Below are 20,766 nucleotides of genomic sequence, written 5' to 3'. Positions count from 1 at the left end.
ACATGTAGTTAACAATAGGTCTCATAACAACAAGAGGTATGCCGAAGCTTGGGCCTTCTCCAAGGAGGGAGTGGTCCAGTTTTAGATATTAGACAAATAGAAGTGGATGAATATGTCAGAACTCTGAGTAATATTATGCAAGTTTTGTCTACACAGCAGGCTAGGAAAACTACAGAGATACCAGACGAGACACCAGAAGAGACTCCTGTTCGGCCAGGTGATTGGGTGAGGGTGAAAGTTCACAAAAGACAGTGGGCTGATCCCCGGTGAACGGAAGCATGAAAAGTTGTAACGAACTTCACACGCGCTCCGGTTTAAAGGTAAAGAAAAAGGAGCAAATTGACACCACCTCACACATTGTCACCCTTCACTGGCAACTTCCAGAACATTATTGGGAGTTAGGACTGATTTGGCAGAGCTGGAACAAAACAATAAATAGAAATAAGATAAAGATAGAAACAGCTCAAAAGACAAATTGTCTATAGATTTTTATAGATTGTACATTAATGTGAAAACCTATTTTTTGTTTTACATCTGAAAAAGAGTCCAATTTTTTGTATATGTTATTTTTGTACTCATTATTTAAATTATGTAACTGACACAACCAGGGATAAAATAGAGATGATGACAAGAACAAAGCCAAACCAATTGTGGGGTCCCCTAGGGATAAGAGGCAGAATAGCATTGTTGATTGTGCTCATTACACTTGGCACCTTTCTGGTTGGAAGGGGAGTACAATATCAAGTAAAACATGGAACCATTAGTTCACTCATAGAATGCCCACATCACTAACAAGACTCCAGCTGTGTTTCAGAGACTTTCACTTATCCCCAGAGCCAAAAGATCATCTGAGCAACAAGAGGAGGAGTTAGAAATACTCGTTCCCAAAGGTGAGGCGGTTATAATCAAGATGATTCACCCCCCCTATATGCAGTTCTTGTATCAAATGATGAGATGGGTTTAAGTGATCGGGATATGTAAGTGATGGGGATTTACGGATTAGGGGAATCTCTAAATACACTGGATCCATGTTTTAGTCTGTACCAGAAACACCCCCTGTTAAGCTATGAACAACCGACCGGTGACCTATCTGAGCACAATTATTGAAAATGATTGTTAAACACAGGCTACTAACCCACAAGTACAGCTTTGTACGTACAAACTCTATGAACAAGATTCCCCAGCAGATAGTGGTGACATTGCAGATATGTCCAGTCACAAAAGTTACTACGGTTCTAAATAACAGTGAGATTTAAAGTGATGGAGAAAATATGGAGACGTTCTTTTATAGTGTGTGAAATATGTGGTGCTTGAAACATGTAGGTATTTAAATGTATAGAAGAAAATGGTTTCCTGAAAGAGTTAATTGGAGTAAACATGTTACATTGGGTGAAAGCAATGTTTAGGGATATGGTAAAATTATTAGTAGACATGAATTGTGTTTTAGATGACATTTAACAACTAAGATGGATAGTAAGATTAGGAAAATAGAGTGGAAAAGGTTGGATTTATTTTACCTCGGTGTGTTAGAATTTAACTATACGTAATGTCTCCCGAGATCTCTCTCTCTCTCTATCTATCCGCCTGTCAGACCGCTACGACCCCATCGTCCAAGCAGACAAAAGACCTCACCACGGAAGACTCCTCCTCCTCCATCGAACAGACAGAGAAGCAGAGCTGAACCATCTCCACCTGAGGAATCCAGAACTACAGGTGACATAAAAAGGCACACTCTCATCGGTCCCCCACAGGACATGAAGTTCCAAGCTGAGCCACAAGATTTGGGCACAAGAGCAGAGTGTGGGACATGAGAGCGGAATAGGCCCTCCATGCAACCAGTAGAGACTGTAAAGGAGGAGATGAAATGCAAAGCAGATGGGACACTGAAAAGAGTTACAGCGGAAGGATCCAAGAGCGGATGGACTGCGGAGAAGGTGGACGGAGGAGAGGAAAGGACGGAGGAGTTGGCATGGTCCGGCAGAACGTGAGGGGTTCGTGGCTTGACAACCAGAGGGGGAGAGAAGGAAAACGGGAGTGAGTGAGTTTACACATAAACACACTTATTCACAAACGAGAAATACGTAAAGAAAAATATTTATTAGCCATGAATTAATCAATTGGTGAATTTATAAAGAAAAAAAGAGGAAACTATTAAATAACCCTAAAAACACACTGAGGGTAGAACATATTATTCAATCTTTTCATCATATGAACAAATTATTCTTTAAGAGTTTTTTATTCATGTGTGAATTTGGGGAAGATTTAACTTGTTACAGTATAGACCTACAGTTTAAAGGGATGGTTTTAGTAACCACTCTATAAAAGCAGACAAATCTTTATTTGTATGGAAAATGTTAAAGGTAGAGCTAGTACCAAGCCAAAGATAGTATTCCAATCTAGAGTATTGATTTCTCCATTGTAGCATGGTTATTACCTCAAGAGGGAAGATTAAGGTGGAAATAACATTTTGTTTTTCGTCCAAGATGTAGAGTTTTAAAAAGACACTGGGCAAAGAGAGATTGCACATTTTATTTAAAAAAACTAATATAATTGGGACATGCTCATTGGATCACTCATTGTGATGGTGCATATTTGACAACAAATATCGTTCAGGGAGAAGGGGTCGCTCGACCCACCCTGCAGATGTTTTAAATCTTACTTGCAGCTTCAGAGGGAGCGCACGGCACCAGAGTATGAGTTTTTTTTAAAAAGACAAGCGCCACCAGCTCCTAATCATCCATTCACCAGATGACCTGACATTTAGAGATGTTATTTAAAGGAGAAACATACCTGCCATAAGTGTAAATTTTGGAATTGAACTACAAACCATTAAATGAAATGACTTCTGTTTTTAAAATCCTTGTTAAAGAAGGAAGTAATTATCACATGCTCGGGCACCCAAGGTTCCACACACTGTAAAAGGGGTTAGCATAGCTATTTAAGAAGACCATAATTGAAAATAAATTAGTATAATGCGTTATTGATATTCCAACGGTTCTCACACCATTTCAGGGACTTTATCACTGCATTAGAACAGACCACCCAAAGGTACTTAGTAGGAACTTTTAAGTGATGAAATTCTACAACTGTTGTAACTGACCAAAATCTTCTCCCAGAAATGACTGTCTAGAATGCCGTACCCCAGAGTAGAACGTACAACGGCCCCTTCTAGAGAACATATTACTTTTATACCTTAAATGGTATGAAAGGAGGGAGGGTACATTTCTCATGAGGAGACAGTTACAAATGCTAGCAGAACAAGACGACCAACCCCCGTATACAGATGTTGATGACAATGATGAGTTAGTTTAAATGATATGGATGTTCGGAGATGAGATTGATCAATGAATGTCCAGCCGATGTGATTCTTTAAATGATGAAATCATGTGAAGAAGTGAGCAAAATTAAAATGCTTAAATGGAGTGAATCCATTTCAATTTATTTCATTCTATTCAAAGATAGTATATTTTTATTATTCCAATTAATGTTACACTATTCTAAGATAGTCCATTTTATTTGACTTTATTATTTTATACTATTCTAATATGGTAGATTTCATGTTGTATAAATCATTGCTATTCTAAAATGGTTTGTTTCTTTTCACTTTGTAAAAACAAGTGCCCTAACACTGAGCGTGGTATGAGAACGGTTTCTGTGAAAGGAGGGAGGAAGAAATGTTCTGATACCAAGCCATTGCTGCTATTTTGAAGAATGATATTGAATGTAAACACTAGAAGTTATGCACAAGAAAAAACGTTTATGTTTGAACCAAGTCAAAGTATTTTTGTAAAGTTAGGGCTATTGAACCATTCCATTTTGATTGTATGTTTGTAACATGAGTTATGTGCTATGCAAAGTTCAGATGAAGAACTCATTGATTTCAGTATTAGATACACACCTTTTAGCATTTAACTTGACAGTATGTTTAAACTACATTATACCATCAAAACATTGATTTTAATTTCTAACAGTCCCTCCTTACACACCTAAAAGGTGTGTATCTAATACTGAAATGCTCTTTTATACTGAAAAAACAGAAATTCTTGTGCACAACCAGTTAAGCTTTTATTCTGAAAATCCTTCATCTCCGGTTAGCATTTAGCATGTGGCTAATATACGATTTCCTAAAGAGGTGAATTGAGTAGAGAAATGACATGGTGTGGTGAAAACCGAAACCTACTGATTTAACACTACAACTATAGATGTCAAGATACTACCATGCTGAATATTAAATGAAGGTACAGTTTATTTGAATACATTATTGTTTACAGACGAGAGTAGCATGTGACAACATCCGGAATGACCGGAAACCAAACGAGCCGAGAAGTGTTTTCTGTATTTTTTAGAGTATTGATTACAGCGTTTAGAATGTGTAACATGAAAAGTGATGAAAGACAATATGAGGAGAAAAGGCGTGTTAAGCATATGTTGAATGTGAAAAGAACCAATCCTCTGTTTAAATGCAACAACGGACATTAGAGACGAGGCGAGTCGGCTGGCGGGGAGGAGCCAGCAGAGGATATATAAGAGCACCGGACGAGGGATTCTTCAGAGACAGCAAGCGCATTTCGTGGCATCTGCGGGCAGTGGCAAGTACTTCCGGCATCTGCCACGGAGGCCGCAACTCCGTGGTATCTGTGGCAAGTATATGCCACAGATGCCACAACTTGCCGTGGCAAGTATATGCCACTGATGCCACAACTTGCCGTGGCAAGTATATGCCACAACTTATATATGCCACAACTTGCCGTGGCAAGTATATGCCACAACTTGCTGTGGCAAGTCAATGCCACAAGTTAAGAGTTAAGAGAAGGTTTACGGTAGCTGCCACTCGCCTTCCGTGGCAAATGCTGATATTTAAACCCGTATTTATCGCGTAAAATGTCGTTGTTTTGGCATGACTTTATCGGACTGATCTGTACACAAGACTGATGATCTGTTACTGATGGTCCGATCATATTTTTCAAAAAGATTAAACATTATATGTTCTATAGATTTTACTTGAACGTGGTTTGTTAAAATAAATAAACGTGCTATTTTTATGATAATACTCAAGATATATTATTAGTAAGTTGACATAAAGATCTAACATTGTTGTCCAGAGGTGGGAAATAGGCTAACTTGTATACTCAAGTACTGTACTTGTGATTTAGAAATAGCCTACTTGTACTTTAGTTGAGTATGTAAATGGTATGTTACGTAGTAGGCTACTTACCCCACTACAATTCAGAGGTAAATTGTGTAATTGTAGCCTACTCCCCTAAATTTATTTAATACGCTACCTTTAGTTACTTACTACAGATTCTGATTAATGATGATACATATAATCAAGTCTTAAATCAGACTTTATAGTTACTCCTGGAGTAAATTCACAAGATACCCTACTACAGTATACAAAGTCATTAAAACTAGCTGCACCTTTACCAGCTTTGAGAACACTTTCATGATCAATCATTATAATGAAAACATGTAATATGCACTTTAAGTACATTGTTATGCTAATCATTTTGCGCTTTTACTTGAGTAACATTTTAATGCATGACTTTTGCTTGTAACAGAGTATTCCAACATTTAGGTTTGTTACTTCTACTTTTACTTCACACTAGAACCGCCAGGGGTCGCTGTATAGCCTACCTAAAACCACCAACGTGTCAAATGAACGAATGCATTGATTTTCAAGGTGCAATGTTATTTTATTTATCATACTAGAACAAAATGAGTGTTGCCACTACTCGCCGTGGCATGTGCCTTAGCATTTGTGGCATCTCCCACAGAGGCCACTACTCTGTGGCATCTGTGGCAAGTATATGCCACAGATGCCACAACTTGCCGTGGCAAGTATATGCCATAACTTGCCGTGGCAAGTAAATGCCACAGATGCCACAACTTGCCGTGGCAAGCATATGCCACAACTTGCCGTGGCATTTGCGCATGCTGAACGGGAGTTGCCACAAGATGCCAGAGTTAAGAGAAGTTTTACGGTAGCTGCCACTCGCCTTCCGTGGCAAATACTGATATTTAAACTCGTATTTATCGTGTAAAATGTCGCTGCACACAGTGCACACAGTGTGTGTGTGTATTTATTTATCTACTATTTCTTGAATCATTACTGTCAGTCCAAAACAAGATATTTTGTTTTAGTAACATTTTTTTAAAAACATTATCTCTTTTCCACTACACTATTTGAATATTTTAGTTTTTACATCACTACATTTATCTAACAGCTGTAACATTGTAAAGGTGTCACTTCGGACTCTGGGTAATTATGACAGCATGTCCTACTATTTTGAGAGTGAACAAACCAGACCTGCATCTATTAATGTAGAAAAATAATCAGCACATTAAACCATTATGAAAGTAATCATTAGTTAGCTCATTGTTCAAAATGAGCTCCAACTACAACAGTTAAGTCAACTCGTGCATCGGTAATAACAATAAAACAAATGATATAATATAATAGTATAACTTGTGTCTACTTTTAAATACTTTAACAACACTTTCCTAATTATACTAGCATACTTTTACTAAAGTAACATTAACATGTTTAAATGCAGGGCTTTTGTAAGAGAGTATTTCATATAGTGTAGCATGGTCTACTTGACTTATCTAACTGAAGTTGCTTTGCAAACCGTCACCCCCCCCCCCCCCCCCCACACACACACACACACAGACAAAAGAACACGGTAACGTTGTGATTCACTTCAATTAATGATACCTACGGAGCTTGCTAACAGCAAGGCACAAGGCTACTTCACTCATTTAGCTAGCTAATGTAAGATACAAATGCTGTCGAGCCCTCACTGCTTGTAAAATAAAGAGCACAAACTGACTACTTACCCGAGCGGCGAGCCCCACTGTTCTCCGTCATTTTTCTCCCGGGTTGTTGTGATCACATGACTGACAAAGCCGTGCTCTGATAGGCCAGAAGTTGGTTTGATTGCATTAGGGCTCGATTGCTTATCCTGTCCGAGTAGCCCGGATGATGCTGCATCACAATTTTGGACATCGAATTTTATACACCGAATCTTTTGACGTCAACATTTTTCCCTTGAATTTTTGGGATCTGAATTTGAACATTCAAATTTTTTTCACTTGAATTTTTACATTTTTATTTCACATAGGTAAATTCGGAGCAAAAACATTCAGATACATGATTTTCAAAGTAATTATTTTCAATGCTATAAATTCGGTGTCTAATAAAATTCAAATACTTCTGTCTCTTGTTTGCTTCCATATTTTTCCCCCTTTTATTCATTTTTATGTCAATTTGCACATGTCATGGTGATGCTCAGCCTCTCCCCTTAACTCCTAACAGTCATCATCATGTCAACCACAACACAGAGAAATACTGATAGAAATGTGTGTGTAGTTGTTGATACATTGCTGACAGAGGGAACTACATTTGAATACAGATTTAAGAAGTATCAGTTTTTGAGCATGTCATAAGCATGTTTTGTCTTGACTATATTACAACTATATTATAATAAAATAATATAGTATTTATTATATTATTGAATTGGTTATGATTATTATTATTATTAGAAGTAGTTTATTTGCATTAATTATATTTTAATCTTTTTGAGTCTAGTATTTGGCAGGAAATGCAGGCGTATTCACCTGTAAACGCATACTGAACGACATACATGCACATTTACCATTTACCTCACTGTATAAAAAATTAACTGTGTTGATAATAATAATAAACAGGAATTATATTTGCAAAGTACTTTGTTTCCATAAAATAAATGTTCACTCCTATCGGTTTTGGAGTGTCACTTTGGGCCCCAAGTTGGCCAGGGACGGCCCTGCAGCTACACCATTGTTTGGTTTCCATGGTAGCATGTCTCTTTAGTAGCACGCACAACTGAAAGTCTAAGAGGGTGAGGAAGATAGTCACAGAAAACAGAATAAGAATGAACAACTCCCCCCTTGGCTCACTCCTCTCCTGTAAAATACAGGTCCAGCCCACACATATGCTCCATCAAGGATTCTGCTACAGGCCGCAAGGTAGTGCACTTACCACAATCAGAATCAGAATACCTTTATTAGTCCCACACAGGGGAAATTTGCATCGTTACAGCAGGAAAGAGCCACAGACAGCTTAATGTTACATATGTTAAAAAAAGTACTAAGTTATGATATAATGAAAAATATAATAAAAAAAGAAAAGTAAAAAAAGAAAAATACTTTTCAAAATACAAATCCTGTGACAGTTCTTAGGATTTAGCAGCCAGGTATATATTACACAGTTATTAATGGCATATGTATATAATAATGTATATATTGCACATATAGCACATATTGCACATAGTTAGATGGTATTTAACAGCAGGAAGTTACACAATTTACAAAATACACCTTATAACGATTCTAAGGATTAGCAGCCAGTTATAAATTACACAGTTATTAACGGCATATATATATTGTACATATTGCACATAGTTGATTGGTATTTAGCAGCAAGGGGTGATATAGTCTGTGTTGTGGTGTGTGTAGGGGAGGGGGGGGGGTCTACTAGGGGCAGTGCTGGTTGTACAGTCTGATCGCTGCAGGAAGGAAGGACCTGCGGTATCTCTCCGTGAGACAGCAGGGGTGCAGCAGCCTGTCGCTGAAGGTGCTGCACAGTGAGGACAGGGTGTCCTGGAGGCGGTGGGACATATTGTCCAGCAGGGAGGACAGCTTGGCTGCCATTCTCCTGTCTCCCCCCACCTCCACAGTGTCCAGAGGACTCCTGTCTCCCACCTCCTCCACAGGTTCCAGAGGACTCCCCAGGACAGAGCTGGCCTTTCTTACCAGTCTGTTCAGTCTCTTCCTGTCAGCAGCCGAGATGCTGCTGCCCCAGCAGGCCACACCATAGAAGATGGGTGAGACCACCACAGAGTCATAAAAGGTCTGAAGGAGTGTCCCCTGCACCCCGAAAGACCTCAGTCTCCTCAGCAGAAAGAGTCCGCTCTGTCCCTTCTTGTACAGAGCAGCAGAATTATCGGTCCAGTCCAGTTTATTGTTCAGATTTAATTCCCATACATCAAGGTTATTTTCATGTATGTAATTGTTTTTCCTTCACAGTGTAGAGTCTTGTTGTGATGAGAGGGATACAGGTATTTCATAAAATAAACGTGCTCCCTGGAGGTTAGCTACAGAATTGATATCACAATTTAATCGGAGCTGATCACAAGTTGTCATGACTGATCCAGTCATCTCGATGAGCGTTCGGGCTCTGAATAAACAACTTGTGTTTTACTTTTAGGCTGTCTGAAGGTATGGACAGCTATCAAAGCTACTATACATCACATTAAGAACGATGAACAAATGAAAGTCGGACACAAATATATAATTTAAATGATTTATTGAAGTTTGCAATGTTTTGAACAGGCATCCACACAGTCACCTACTTTGTAATGTTCGATACCTCCCTGTAAGCGTCACGATATCGGCCTCTCACCCACAACCTCACATACGAGTATTGAATGTGCAGCAAAGTGATCTTAGGAAGGCAGATATAGCAAAAGATGAACGTAAACGACAAACAATGTTTCTTTCCTGGTAAGTCAACAATGGGTCCTCAATGTACCCGCCCCGGATTCCTATGACGAAAATAATAGAATGTCGCCAGTTGTCATGACTCAACTTATACTGCAACACCGGCTCTGTTCGGCTAAATATTTAAGCTAAATTAACGTGTTTCGGTGAGGTTGTGTGTGTTCCTGCCAGTAATTAGCCGTGTCCCGGCTCTCCGTTCGGCTAAGAATTGTAGCTTGTTAGCCCCCGCCATGGCTTTGAAATGGATGTCATTTGTGGATAAGTATAGGAGACTTGAAGATTGTTTTTTGTTAAGGCCGAGCAAGTGTTAAAGTGATTCTATCCTTGCAACGTTTTTCTGGTTCAGCTCACGCTAAACCTGCCCAGATACAGAGGGGGTGCCTCGCGCCATTGAACGAGTAAAATTCTAACTGTGTTCAGAAATGGCATTTATATTGTGTACAAATGCTATGTTCCACTCTTGAAATGGAGACACATTTGTATTTCTGCTTTTTAGAAAATATTTTATAGAAAAGAAAGGAATATATTTAGTTTATTTTATTGAACTATGGTGCCCATAAACTACATGTCCCACAATGCATTTCGTTCTGTGACTTGCGCACTGAAGTGTCTTAATATCAGCCGTTTCTAGCAGCGGGAACAGTCGGTGCTCAAGGCACTTAAAAATGTTGATCTTTGATTGATGAAATTATTGTTATTTAATCTAATAAATTAATGGGATGTATGTAATTATAACACAGGGAAAGGTTACTGTTCACCCACAATAATAAATAAGATGTGCAATGGTTGTAATTGTTAGATATTTATCTTATAATAAAATAAATAATATTTATACATGAACAATAATTTTTCCTAAACTTCTGCTTTCAGAGGTAGTCAAGTTATTACTAAAAAAACAATAATAATCTACTGAATAGTTTATGGAAAAGAACTGCAAGCAAATAATTAACAATTACAACCATTGTACAATTTCTTTTAAGTTTGGTTAAAACAAATAGTTTTTTCATTGATATATTTGGCATGCACGTAGACACAAAAATGCTCTATGTGGATGCACACTAATCTTTCCCTGTTATTATTACATGCATCCCATGAATTTATTAGATTGAATATGCCTCATCAATCAAAGATGAACATTTCAAGTTGTTTATTTATTTAAATGAAGTACTGTTTAAGTCTTTATCATATGAATTCAGGGATAATATTGTAATTTATGGGCAACGTGACTGTTGTAATTGTGTGCATCTTATTCTTTGTCATGTTCTCAGTTCTTATTACTTTATTAAGGCCTGCTTCATAATGTACCTACATGTGTGTTCTCTATTACAGACAGATTTTCAAAGATTTCCGTTTTGCTGCAACTGGATGAAGTGGACTTGTAAGTTGTGGAGGTTTTCCAGTTACAGTGAGAAGGCAACATGCACAGTTGCAGACTGTTGGTAGAATATTTTCTATATGTCTGTGTCTCCTCAGATTCAGGCAGAGTTCCAGAGAATTGTCACTACGGACCTGCTTTCATCGTTTCTGGATGGACTTGATGGCCTGGCATTGCTGGAGGTCTACAAAGGTGCATCCAGGACTGGAAAGAAGCCGGCACTAGAAGGCCTTTTGGACTGCCTTGAGAAAGATGTAAGTGGAGATGCTGATGACCATAATTTAGCCACCATTTGTTTGCTACAAATGTTTATATCCCACTGCATTTGTTGTCCAGCAGGACACAAATGAGAGGAGGAGGACTGCTGTCTTGGGACTATCACACTACATGTCTGATGAAAATCAGGAAAATGTCATCAGGATGTGTGATGTAAGATCATAACTGTCTTGAATTACTTTATGTAATTGTACATTTTAACATGAATCACCCTGTGCCCAAAGTTTCCTTCAAAAGTAATGTTTACAATTACCTTAATTTAACTAAAATAATTGCAATAAAGAATGATACATTTAATATAAACAAAAACCGCAAGAAAACGTAACTATTAAATAATATAAATAAATATAAAGCTCAAACTGTGAAAAGAGAGGCAGTTGAAATGATGTTCCATCACATTGCACTTTTACACTGTGAACTGTAGATTTTAGCTTCTATGTTTATAGCAGAAGCCTCTTAATTAGCTTTGTAGAGAAAAAGTACTTGTAGTACACTGAGCTCACTTTTATTTCTCCTTTTTTAAGGCTCATGGAGACACTCTCGAGGAAGCCATGAAGGTGATGCAAGTTGGTCTACTCATAGGCTACGAAGGTGAATGGGATGCCTTTCCTCAGCAGATCTTCAATGTGGCAGTTGTGGTCGAGGAGACAATTGTGCTCCACAACCTGAAAGATGTGGCTTTGCGATGCTTCTTGGACTAATATATTGCTTCAATCTTCTGAATACTCTGGAAATGAAATATTCATTTGAGTTTATCTAGAGGGTTGTTATGAAGATACAGCTAGACCAAGCCTCTGCCAAAAATACATGGACTAAAAAACAAACTAGGTAGGAGGTAGATCATCAAAGAGTGTAGAAAGTGAGCTCAATTTGGTGTTGTTCATTTGTATGTTCAAGTATTTTGTGTCTCTACAGTGACATGTTTTAAAAAAAAAAAATGTTTTAGGTTAGTGAGGATTCCATTTATGTTGGAAGTGTCATGAAGAAACTTTCATTTTAAGAGGACATTTAATGTTCATTTCAGTATTTAATAGCGTCTTGAAAGAGTCCTCTCCTGCTGATGTTCAGAAAGCTCTATTTGTTTCGTACTGTTTGTGCTGCACCCTCGGTCCTATTTGTAAAATGAATAACATAAATGTGATGTTATAATTTGTATGCATGTATATCTGTTGTATAATGTATGTTTATACTTGAAAAATAAAAATATTTAATTTAATTTAAAAAACAGGTCTGATTTTAAACTTGTATCTTCAGTAGACTCGACTACTGCAATGGTGTCTTCACAGGCCTCATTGCTTCCACACCGTCTACAGTTTGATTTGCATAGAGGGAGCTCTGTGGCTGAATAGCCAGCGATTAGGTGTGGCCCATTTATCATAGGTGATCAGAGCTACGTGTGATTCACATGGGGGGATGGGCACATAAGGCACACACGCACACACACACACACACACCTGTAACTGTCTGCCGTCTGATTTTAAGACTTTCTGCGCTCATAAAGAATGATAAGAATAATGCGTATTGAACTGGTTTAATTAATTAGTGAGTTTATTTAACACTAGAACCGCCAATCGGGTCAATTTGTGTGATGTGGTGTGTGTGCAATGTAACTTTTTTCAATAAAATATTAAAGTCTCCCAGTCCGTGACTTTTCCTGAAAGTGTGTTATGTAGCACCCTATGTTTTTAAAAAATTGCATTCTAATAGCGGGATATGTTCATGGCCATGTTGCCATTTGAAACCTATGAGAACATGGTCAGAATCACAAACTGGAGCGGGAGCAAAGGGGAAATGCCCCATCCCCTCAATGGGAGCAGACACTTGAGTCCAGTGTCTCCCGTCGGTTCCCAGGCCTGACCACGGACCAGTAGCATAAAATTAGCAAAGAAGCATGGTTGTCATGGTTACCCTTCTGTTTATTCTCCGCGGTCGGGGCCGATCAAGCCCCCAGGAAGTGCGCCGGACGCTGAGTAGAATATTTGTCGTGGCCAAACGGCGGTACTACACTTCCTTTAGGTTGCTGGGCCCGGAAACACTTTTTCCCATTTTTCCCATGGGGAAAGAATGTTCTGTAAATCGTTGGATAATTGTTTTTAAACTAAATAACCCACCCAGTATGAACACTTGTATAGCCCTAATAAAAAACATTCGTTCCTCAAGTTGTAAAAATGTGCTAATAACGTTATTCTGAGAGTTATATCCCTCTGCATTATGAACGCGCATCTAACCCACGGGACCGCGCCGCCCGGCACGTTCATGTTACGTGTTCAGCAGGTTCAGCACTACATGCGTTTATCTTTACCCATGGATGCACAATAACAACGGACCCATATCGTCTCACTGCCATCCCACGGAGCTGTAATAATGGATATATTGCACGTTTGCTGTAATTCCTCATTTGTAAAATATTATACTACATGAGCTGTATGATTAAATCTTGTACCGTAAATGTTGTATTAAATAAAGTTAATATTACCGACGTTAGATTAACGTCCCTGTAGCTACTTATTGCACTAAGAAGCTTATTTCACTGTATATATATAATAATTGCAATAATTCTTTGCATTTTGGTTAAAGTTGCGCATGCACTATGAGCGCACATATGGGTACTTCTCAGGCATGCTGGGTAATCTGTGACGTTTCGCTCTCTCAAAAGTTGGGCCATTTTATCATCATGTGCCAAGCAACTCTCATAGGAATGAATGAGGCCCCGCCTCCCACGCTGTATCCAGTTCTTATTATACATCCATGGGGCAGAGGTCAACGTGTATTAAAGTTGAAATCTTCCGGACAAAATTATAAAAAGTGCCGGTCAAAGGTCTTCTTTGTTATTTATTGAGCTTTAAAACAAATGAATAACGACTGAAAATAATAATAAAATACACGGAGCCTCTCTTTTTCCTCCCTCTCTTCGGACAGCGTCAGTGTCTGTCTCATGCAGCAGCTGATCCAGTAATGAGTGACCTGGCCGACAGTAAAAATAAACATATTTATAACTAGTTTAGGTAGTTCGAGAGGTTATTAAAATAGCTAAGGGCGATGATCTGACTGAAGAGTGTGTTTTACTCCGTTCCCCGCTGCATCACAGCGGGAGGAGCTGTAGGTGAGCAGAGCTGCGTGTCTCCGTCCTGTCAGATTAGACTTCACTCGCGTTTGCAGTAGGGCCTGGCTCATTTCGTGGCATCTGCAGGCAGTGGCAAGTACTTCCGTGGTATCTGTGGCAAGTATATGCCACAGATGTGGTATCTGTGGCAAGTATATGCCACAGATGCCACAACTTGCCGTGGCAAGTATATGCCACAACCATGCCACAACTTGCCGTGGCAAGTATATGCCACAACTTATATATGCCACAACTTGCCGTGGCAAGTATATGCCACAACCATGCCACAACTTGCCGTGGCAAGTATATGCCACAACTTATATATGCCACAACTTGCCGTGGCAAGTATATGCCACAACTTGCTGTGGCAAGTAAATGCCACAAGTTAAGAGTTAAGAGAAGGTTTACGGTAGCTGCCACTCGCCTTCCGTGGCAAATGCTGATATTTAAACCCGTATTTATCGCGTAAAATGTCGCTGTTTTGGCATGACTTTATCAGACTGATCTGTACACAAGACTGATGATCTGTTACTGATGGTCCGATCTCAATTTTTCAAAAAGATTAAACATTATATGTTCTATAGATTTTACTTGGAGAACGTGGTTTGTTAAAATAAATAAACGTGCTATTTTTATGATAATACTCAAGATATAGTATTATAAAACATCATCCTTAAAATTCTTTTTTTAAATGTATTTTTAAATGTTCTAAATTTGAAAAAACTAGATAAAAATTAACTAAAGTTAAAATCTTTTTTTTCATGCCCCAAGAGCAATAAAAACAACTGGTAAAAAAATCCTGAGTGAGGCTTTCATAATTCATGCATGAAAGGGTTAAGAAAGACAAATATATGTTTCTATTGGTTTTAGTAAGATGGTTTATTATAGTGTATTCTTACATATTCAGTAGGCTATATTGCTTATTCTTTAGATACTCTGTAGATAAATATCTACTAATAATGTGAAAATTATTTCCTGTTTCTTTTTATTATTATTATTTTATGTTTCCTATCCCTTATCACTGCTGTAACGCAAAGATTTCAACATTTTAGAAAAATAAAGTAAATACAACGTATCATATCAAAATCTGTTTATGTTAATTAGCAACACAATGATTTGATATTTGCATGCATGACATATAACCTTTTTACTGATGCACAAAAAAAGTTTTAACAAGGGTGTAATTATATTACATTGTAACCCTCTTTCCTCAACATATTAAATCAACTTTATACGGTTAAATGAGGATTGCTTTGAGTATCATGCTTAAGAGAACATTCTTCATGTTTATTTAAGTATTTATCATTCTCATGGTGCTGCCCTAAGTCTGTAGCCAAGTCTAATAACACCATTGTACACGTTGCTGTGTCAATACAGATATTTATTTTTTAATTATTTGTCTTTACTAGTAAGAATACACCTGGTTATCGTAGCAAGCAGTGGAAACTCCCCTCAAGAAGCGACAATTGCCAAGGGCTTGCGTTGCAACGCTCACTTGCCAATATTTCTTTTTTTATTACAATAGGCCTATGTTTAGCCTACTATCATAGATATAGCACGTTTGTTTATTTTAGCAAACCACGTAGGCTATTCCAAGTAAAATTGAATATAAATGATAATTTATTATCTTTTTGAAAAATAGAGATCGCACATCAGTCCTGTGTACAGATCAGTCCGATAAAGTCATGCCTAAACAGCGACATTTTACACGATAAATACGAGTTTAAATATCAGCATTTGCCACGGAAGGCGAGTGGCAGCTACTGTAAAACTTCTCTTAACTCTGGCATCTTGTGGCAACTCCCGTTCAGCATGCGCAAATGCCACGGCAAGTTGTGGCATATACTTGCCACGGCAAGTTGTGGCATATGCTTGCCACGGCAAGTTCTGGCATCTGTGGCATTTACTTGCCACGGCAAGTTGTGGCATATACTTGCCACGGCAAGTTGTGGCATCTGTGGCATATACTTGCCACAGATGCCACAGATGCCACAGAGTAGTGGCCTCTGTGGGAGATGCCACAAATGCCAAGGCACAGGCCACGGCGATTAGTGGCAACACTCATTGTATTCTAGTATGATAAATAAAATAACATTGTACCTTGAAAATCAATGCATTCGTTCATTTGACACGTTGGTGGTTTTATGTAGGCTATACAGCGACCCCTGGCGGTTCTAGTGTGAAGTAAAAGTAGAAGTAGCCAACCTAAATGTTGGAATACTCTGTTACAAGTAAAGGTCATGCATTAAAATGTTACTCAAGTAAAAGCGCAAAATGATTAGCATAACAATATACTTAAAGTGCATATTACATGTTTTCATTATAATGATTGATCATGAAAGTATTCTCAAAGCTGGTAAAGGTGCAGCTAGTTTGAATGACTTTGTATACTGTAGTAGGGTATCTTGTGAATTTACTCCAGGAGTAACTATAAAGTCTGATTTAAGACTTGATTATATGTATCATCATTAATCAGAATCTGTAGTAAGTAACTAAAGGTAGCGTATTAAATACATTTAGGGGAGTAGGCTACAATTACACAATTTACCTCTGAATTGTAGTGGGGTAAGTAGCCTACTACGTAACATACCATTTACATACTCAACTAAAGTAGAAGTAGGCTATTTCTAAATCACAAGTACAGTACTTGAGTATACAAGTTAGCCTATTTCCCACCTCTGGACAACAATGTTAGATCTTTATGTCAACTTACTAATAATATATCTTGAGTATTATCATAAAAATAGCACGTTTATTTATTTTAACAAACCACGTTCTCCAAGTAAAATCTATAGAACATATCATGTTTAATCTTTTTGAAAAATATGATCGGACCATCAGTAACAGATCATCAGTCTTGTGTACAGATCAGTCCGATAAAGTCATGCCAAAACAGCGACATTTTACGCGATAAATACGGGTTTAAATATCAGCATTTGCCACGGAAGGCGAGTGGCAGCTACCGTAAACCTTCTCTTAACTCTTAACTTGTGGCATTTACTTGCCACGGCAAGTTGTGGCATATACTTGCCACGGCAAGTTGTGGCATATATAAGTTGTGGCATATACTTGCCACGGCAAGTTGTGGCATGGTTGTGGCATATACTTGCCACGGCAAGTTGTGGCATCTGTGGCATATACTTGCCACAGATACCACATCTGTGGCATATACTTGCCACAGATACCACGGAGTAGCAGCCTCCGTGGCAGATGCCGGAAGTACTTGCCACTGCCCGCAGATGCCACGAAATGTGCTTGCTGTCTCTCCGCGTTTATGTCCATATCGAGAGAAAGATAAATAATCTGAATTCAGTGTGCAGTTTACTTTGACGCGGGGGTGAGCAGCAGAGGTGGGGAGAGGTGGGGCTATTGCGTCATCATTATCAGAACATGATCGTATAATTACTGAGTTTAGGCACGTTAATAACGTTTTAATGAAGTTGAATACAGTATATTCATATTTGTCAGTGATTTCATGTCAATTCGGCAAACATAAACATAAATGATCGTGGTGAAGATGATGATTAAATTAGGATTAAAAATCGAGAGCCGGGCTGCATTTCCTCCCTTTCGTTTTTTTAGACTAAACAACATTAAATTCCGCTGTACATCCAGCGTACTGTACAGTATCTGACTTTATTTCACATGAGCACCAGTGTGGAACCCCATTGCACCCCCTGGTGGATCAATGATCCATTGCAGCTGGCTTCATTAAAATTACATTTATTTATCACGAGGGCGGTCTCAAGTCAAGCTGGAGGTTTTCCCTTGAGCGAGGGCAGATCTCGTACTAATCACGGCCCTCGCGTTTCAAACTGTCTGAAATTAAGTGCTACATCTGTAGTTGGCTAAAACCTCTGGATCGAGGTTGTGCTTTTTAAGAAGCGGTTTTATCACTGCTACTTTGAATGATTGTGGAACTTAGCCTGATAATAAAGACATATTCATAATATTTAATAAAGAAGTGCTAATTAATGGAAAAACTTATTTTAACAGCTTAGTTGGAATCAGGTCTAAGATACACATTGGTGGTTTAGAAGAGAGAATCATTGAATTTAATTGTTCAAAGTTTATGGCTGAAAAGCATTCTAGTTTACTATCTAGTGTAATATTAGAACTTACGTTTCCGGGAGCGGTTGATAATACTATACTGGTCAAAGGCAAGAGGTCATTAATTTTGTTTCTAAGAGTAACAATTGTATCGTTAAAAAAGCACATAAAATCATTACTACTGAGTGCTATGGGAATAGAAGGAACAATCGAGCTGTGGCTCTCTGTCAGCCTGGCTACAGTGCTGAAAATAAATCTTGCATTATTCTTATTCTCATCTATTAATGAAGAGTAGTAGGCTGCTCTCGCTTTACGCAGTGCTTTCTTATATTCATTGAGAGTAATATGCCAAATTAAACGAGATTCTTCAAGTTTAGTGGAACGCCATATCCTTTCAAGTTGTCTCGACTTTTGCTTTATTTTGCGGGTTTCGGCATTATGCCATGGAGCTAATCTATGTTGGTTTTTTTTGTTCTTTTTCAAAGGAGCAACAGAGTCAAATTTTATTCACAGCGCATCTGTAGCACTATCAACAACATGATCAATTTGGGGTGGTGTACATTTTGTATAAGTTTCCTCCCTTACATGCAGACATGCTATTGAGTTAAGTATTGGTGGAATATCTTCCTTAAATGTGGCTATAGCACTAACAGATAGGTTTCTGCTGCAGGAGCTTTTGACTAATGCTTTGTAGTCTAGTAGCAGTACTTCAAAAGTTACTAAGAAATGGTCGGATAAAGCAGGATTATGCGGTTCGACTAATAGTTGCTCAATTTCAATACCACAAGGTCGAGAGTGTGATTATAGCAGTGGGTTGGTTTATTTACACTCTGACGGAAACCAATAGAATCTAATATAGAGTTAAATGCAACAGTAAGGCTATTTTTATCATCGTCAACATAATTACTTTATCTGTTTTAAGTACCAAAGCTGATAAAAACTCAGAGAATTCTGATAAGAATTCTGAATAAGGACCTGGTGCACGGTACACTGTAACAAATAAGATTGGCTGCAAAGTTTTCCAGGTCGGATGCGTAAGACTAAAAACGAGGCTTTCAAAGGAGGTATAATTTAATTTTTGTTTAGTATTGATAAGGAAACTTGATTCAAAGATATCTGCAACTCCACCTCCTCGGCCCGTGCCTCGGGCAATATGAGTATTGATATGGCTGGGTGGAGTGGCCTCATTTATGCTGACATATTCTTCATGTCTCAACCAAGTTTCAGTTAGACAGCATATATCAATATTATAATCTGATATTAAATCATTTACCAATATTGCTTTAGATGCTAGATATCTTATGTTTAAGAGTCCACATTTAATCTTCCTGTTTTGTTGCACTGTAGTAGTTGCTACATTTACTTTTATTAGGTTATTATGTATGACACCTCTATTAGGTTTTACCTTAAATTGTCCTTGGGCAGACACACACACCGTTAATATTGGGTATTTTATTGGGTTCGGGATTCCTATGGATGACTGCCTAGGAGAGAGCGCAGAGAAGCGTGTAAGACTGCGACTCTGCCTCGTGGTCTCAACTCCAGTTTGCCGAAATGAGATTTGCACCTTCCAAAGTAGGATGAATGCCGTCTCTCTTAATCAGGCCAGCTTTTCCCCAAAAGGCTGTCCAATTATTTACGAAGCCCACATTGTTTGCTGGGCACCACCAAGACAACCAGCGCTGAAATGATGACATGCGGCTATACATGTCATCATTGATCAGGTTGGGGAGGGGACCAGAGAAGATGACGGTGTCCGACATTGTTTTAGCATAACTACACACCGACGCCACATTAAGTTTGGTGCATTCTGATTGGCGTAAACGAACATCATTACCACCGACGTGAATAACAATCCTACTGTATTTACGTTTATTTTTAGCCAGCAGTTTAAGATGCGCCTCAACGTCTTCCGCTCTGGCCCCCGGAATGCATGTGACTGTGGAGGCTTCGGTCTCTAAATTCACATGTCTCATAATAGAGCTACCAATAACCAGAGTTGGCTTCTCAGCGGGTGTCTCGCTGAGTGGGGAATATCTGTTAGATACGTGAACGGGTTGGTGGGGACCTGCGGGTTTCACGTTATGCCCCTTCTGAACAGTCACCCAGTCTCCCGGCTGCTCGGGAGTTGCCGGGGGACGGCTAAGAGGAGCTACCTTTTGCCGGTCCGCACCGGCTAACATGGGCTTTACTGTAGCTGAGTTACTTTCTAAGATGCGGAGCCGGGCTTCTATGGCTATGATTCCCGCCTCCAACCTCACAACTATACTACATTTAACACATGTATCGGTACCAGTAAAGGAGGTAGGAAAGTAACCAAACATGAGACAGTTAGAGCAGGAAATAGCACCCGAGGGTGGGGAAAGAGCCATGGCTAGCGATCAAGCTAAAGTAGCTACCGTTAGCAAACCCGAAAAGAGTG

General features: G+C 38.7%; 2 protein-coding genes across 2 annotated transcripts in view; one reads left to right on the top strand and one right to left on the bottom strand.

Annotated features, from left to right (window-relative positions):
* Positions 1 to 6,909, bottom strand: part of LOC307031809 (uncharacterized protein) — a 31,737-nt gene extending 24,828 nt beyond the window's left edge. Inside the window, exon 1 of the mRNA XM_079669234.1 lies at positions 6,838 to 6,909. The gene's annotated coding sequence lies outside the window, so the exon portion shown is untranslated. The remainder of the gene's footprint in view (positions 1 to 6,837) is intronic.
* A 2,426-nt stretch (positions 6,910 to 9,335) lies between these two features.
* Positions 9,336 to 14,573, top strand: LOC307035999 (uncharacterized protein). The gene is made up of 2 exons (XM_079675926.1): positions 9,336 to 11,169; positions 11,716 to 14,573. Exons 1-2 carry the CDS (start codon positions 10,996 to 10,998, stop codon positions 11,890 to 11,892), a joined length of 351 nt encoding a protein of 116 aa, XP_079532052.1. The 5' UTR covers positions 9,336 to 10,995; the 3' UTR covers positions 11,893 to 14,573.
* The last annotated feature ends 6,193 nt before the right edge of the window (positions 14,574 to 20,766 follow it).

Source organism: Notothenia rossii (assembly GCF_949606895.1).
Source record: "Notothenia rossii genome assembly, chromosome: 1".
Lineage (NCBI taxonomy): Eukaryota > Metazoa > Chordata > Actinopteri > Perciformes > Nototheniidae > Notothenia > Notothenia rossii.
The sequence above is the reverse complement of the archived record's forward strand: the minus strand, read 5'-3'. Positions and strand labels throughout refer to the sequence as shown.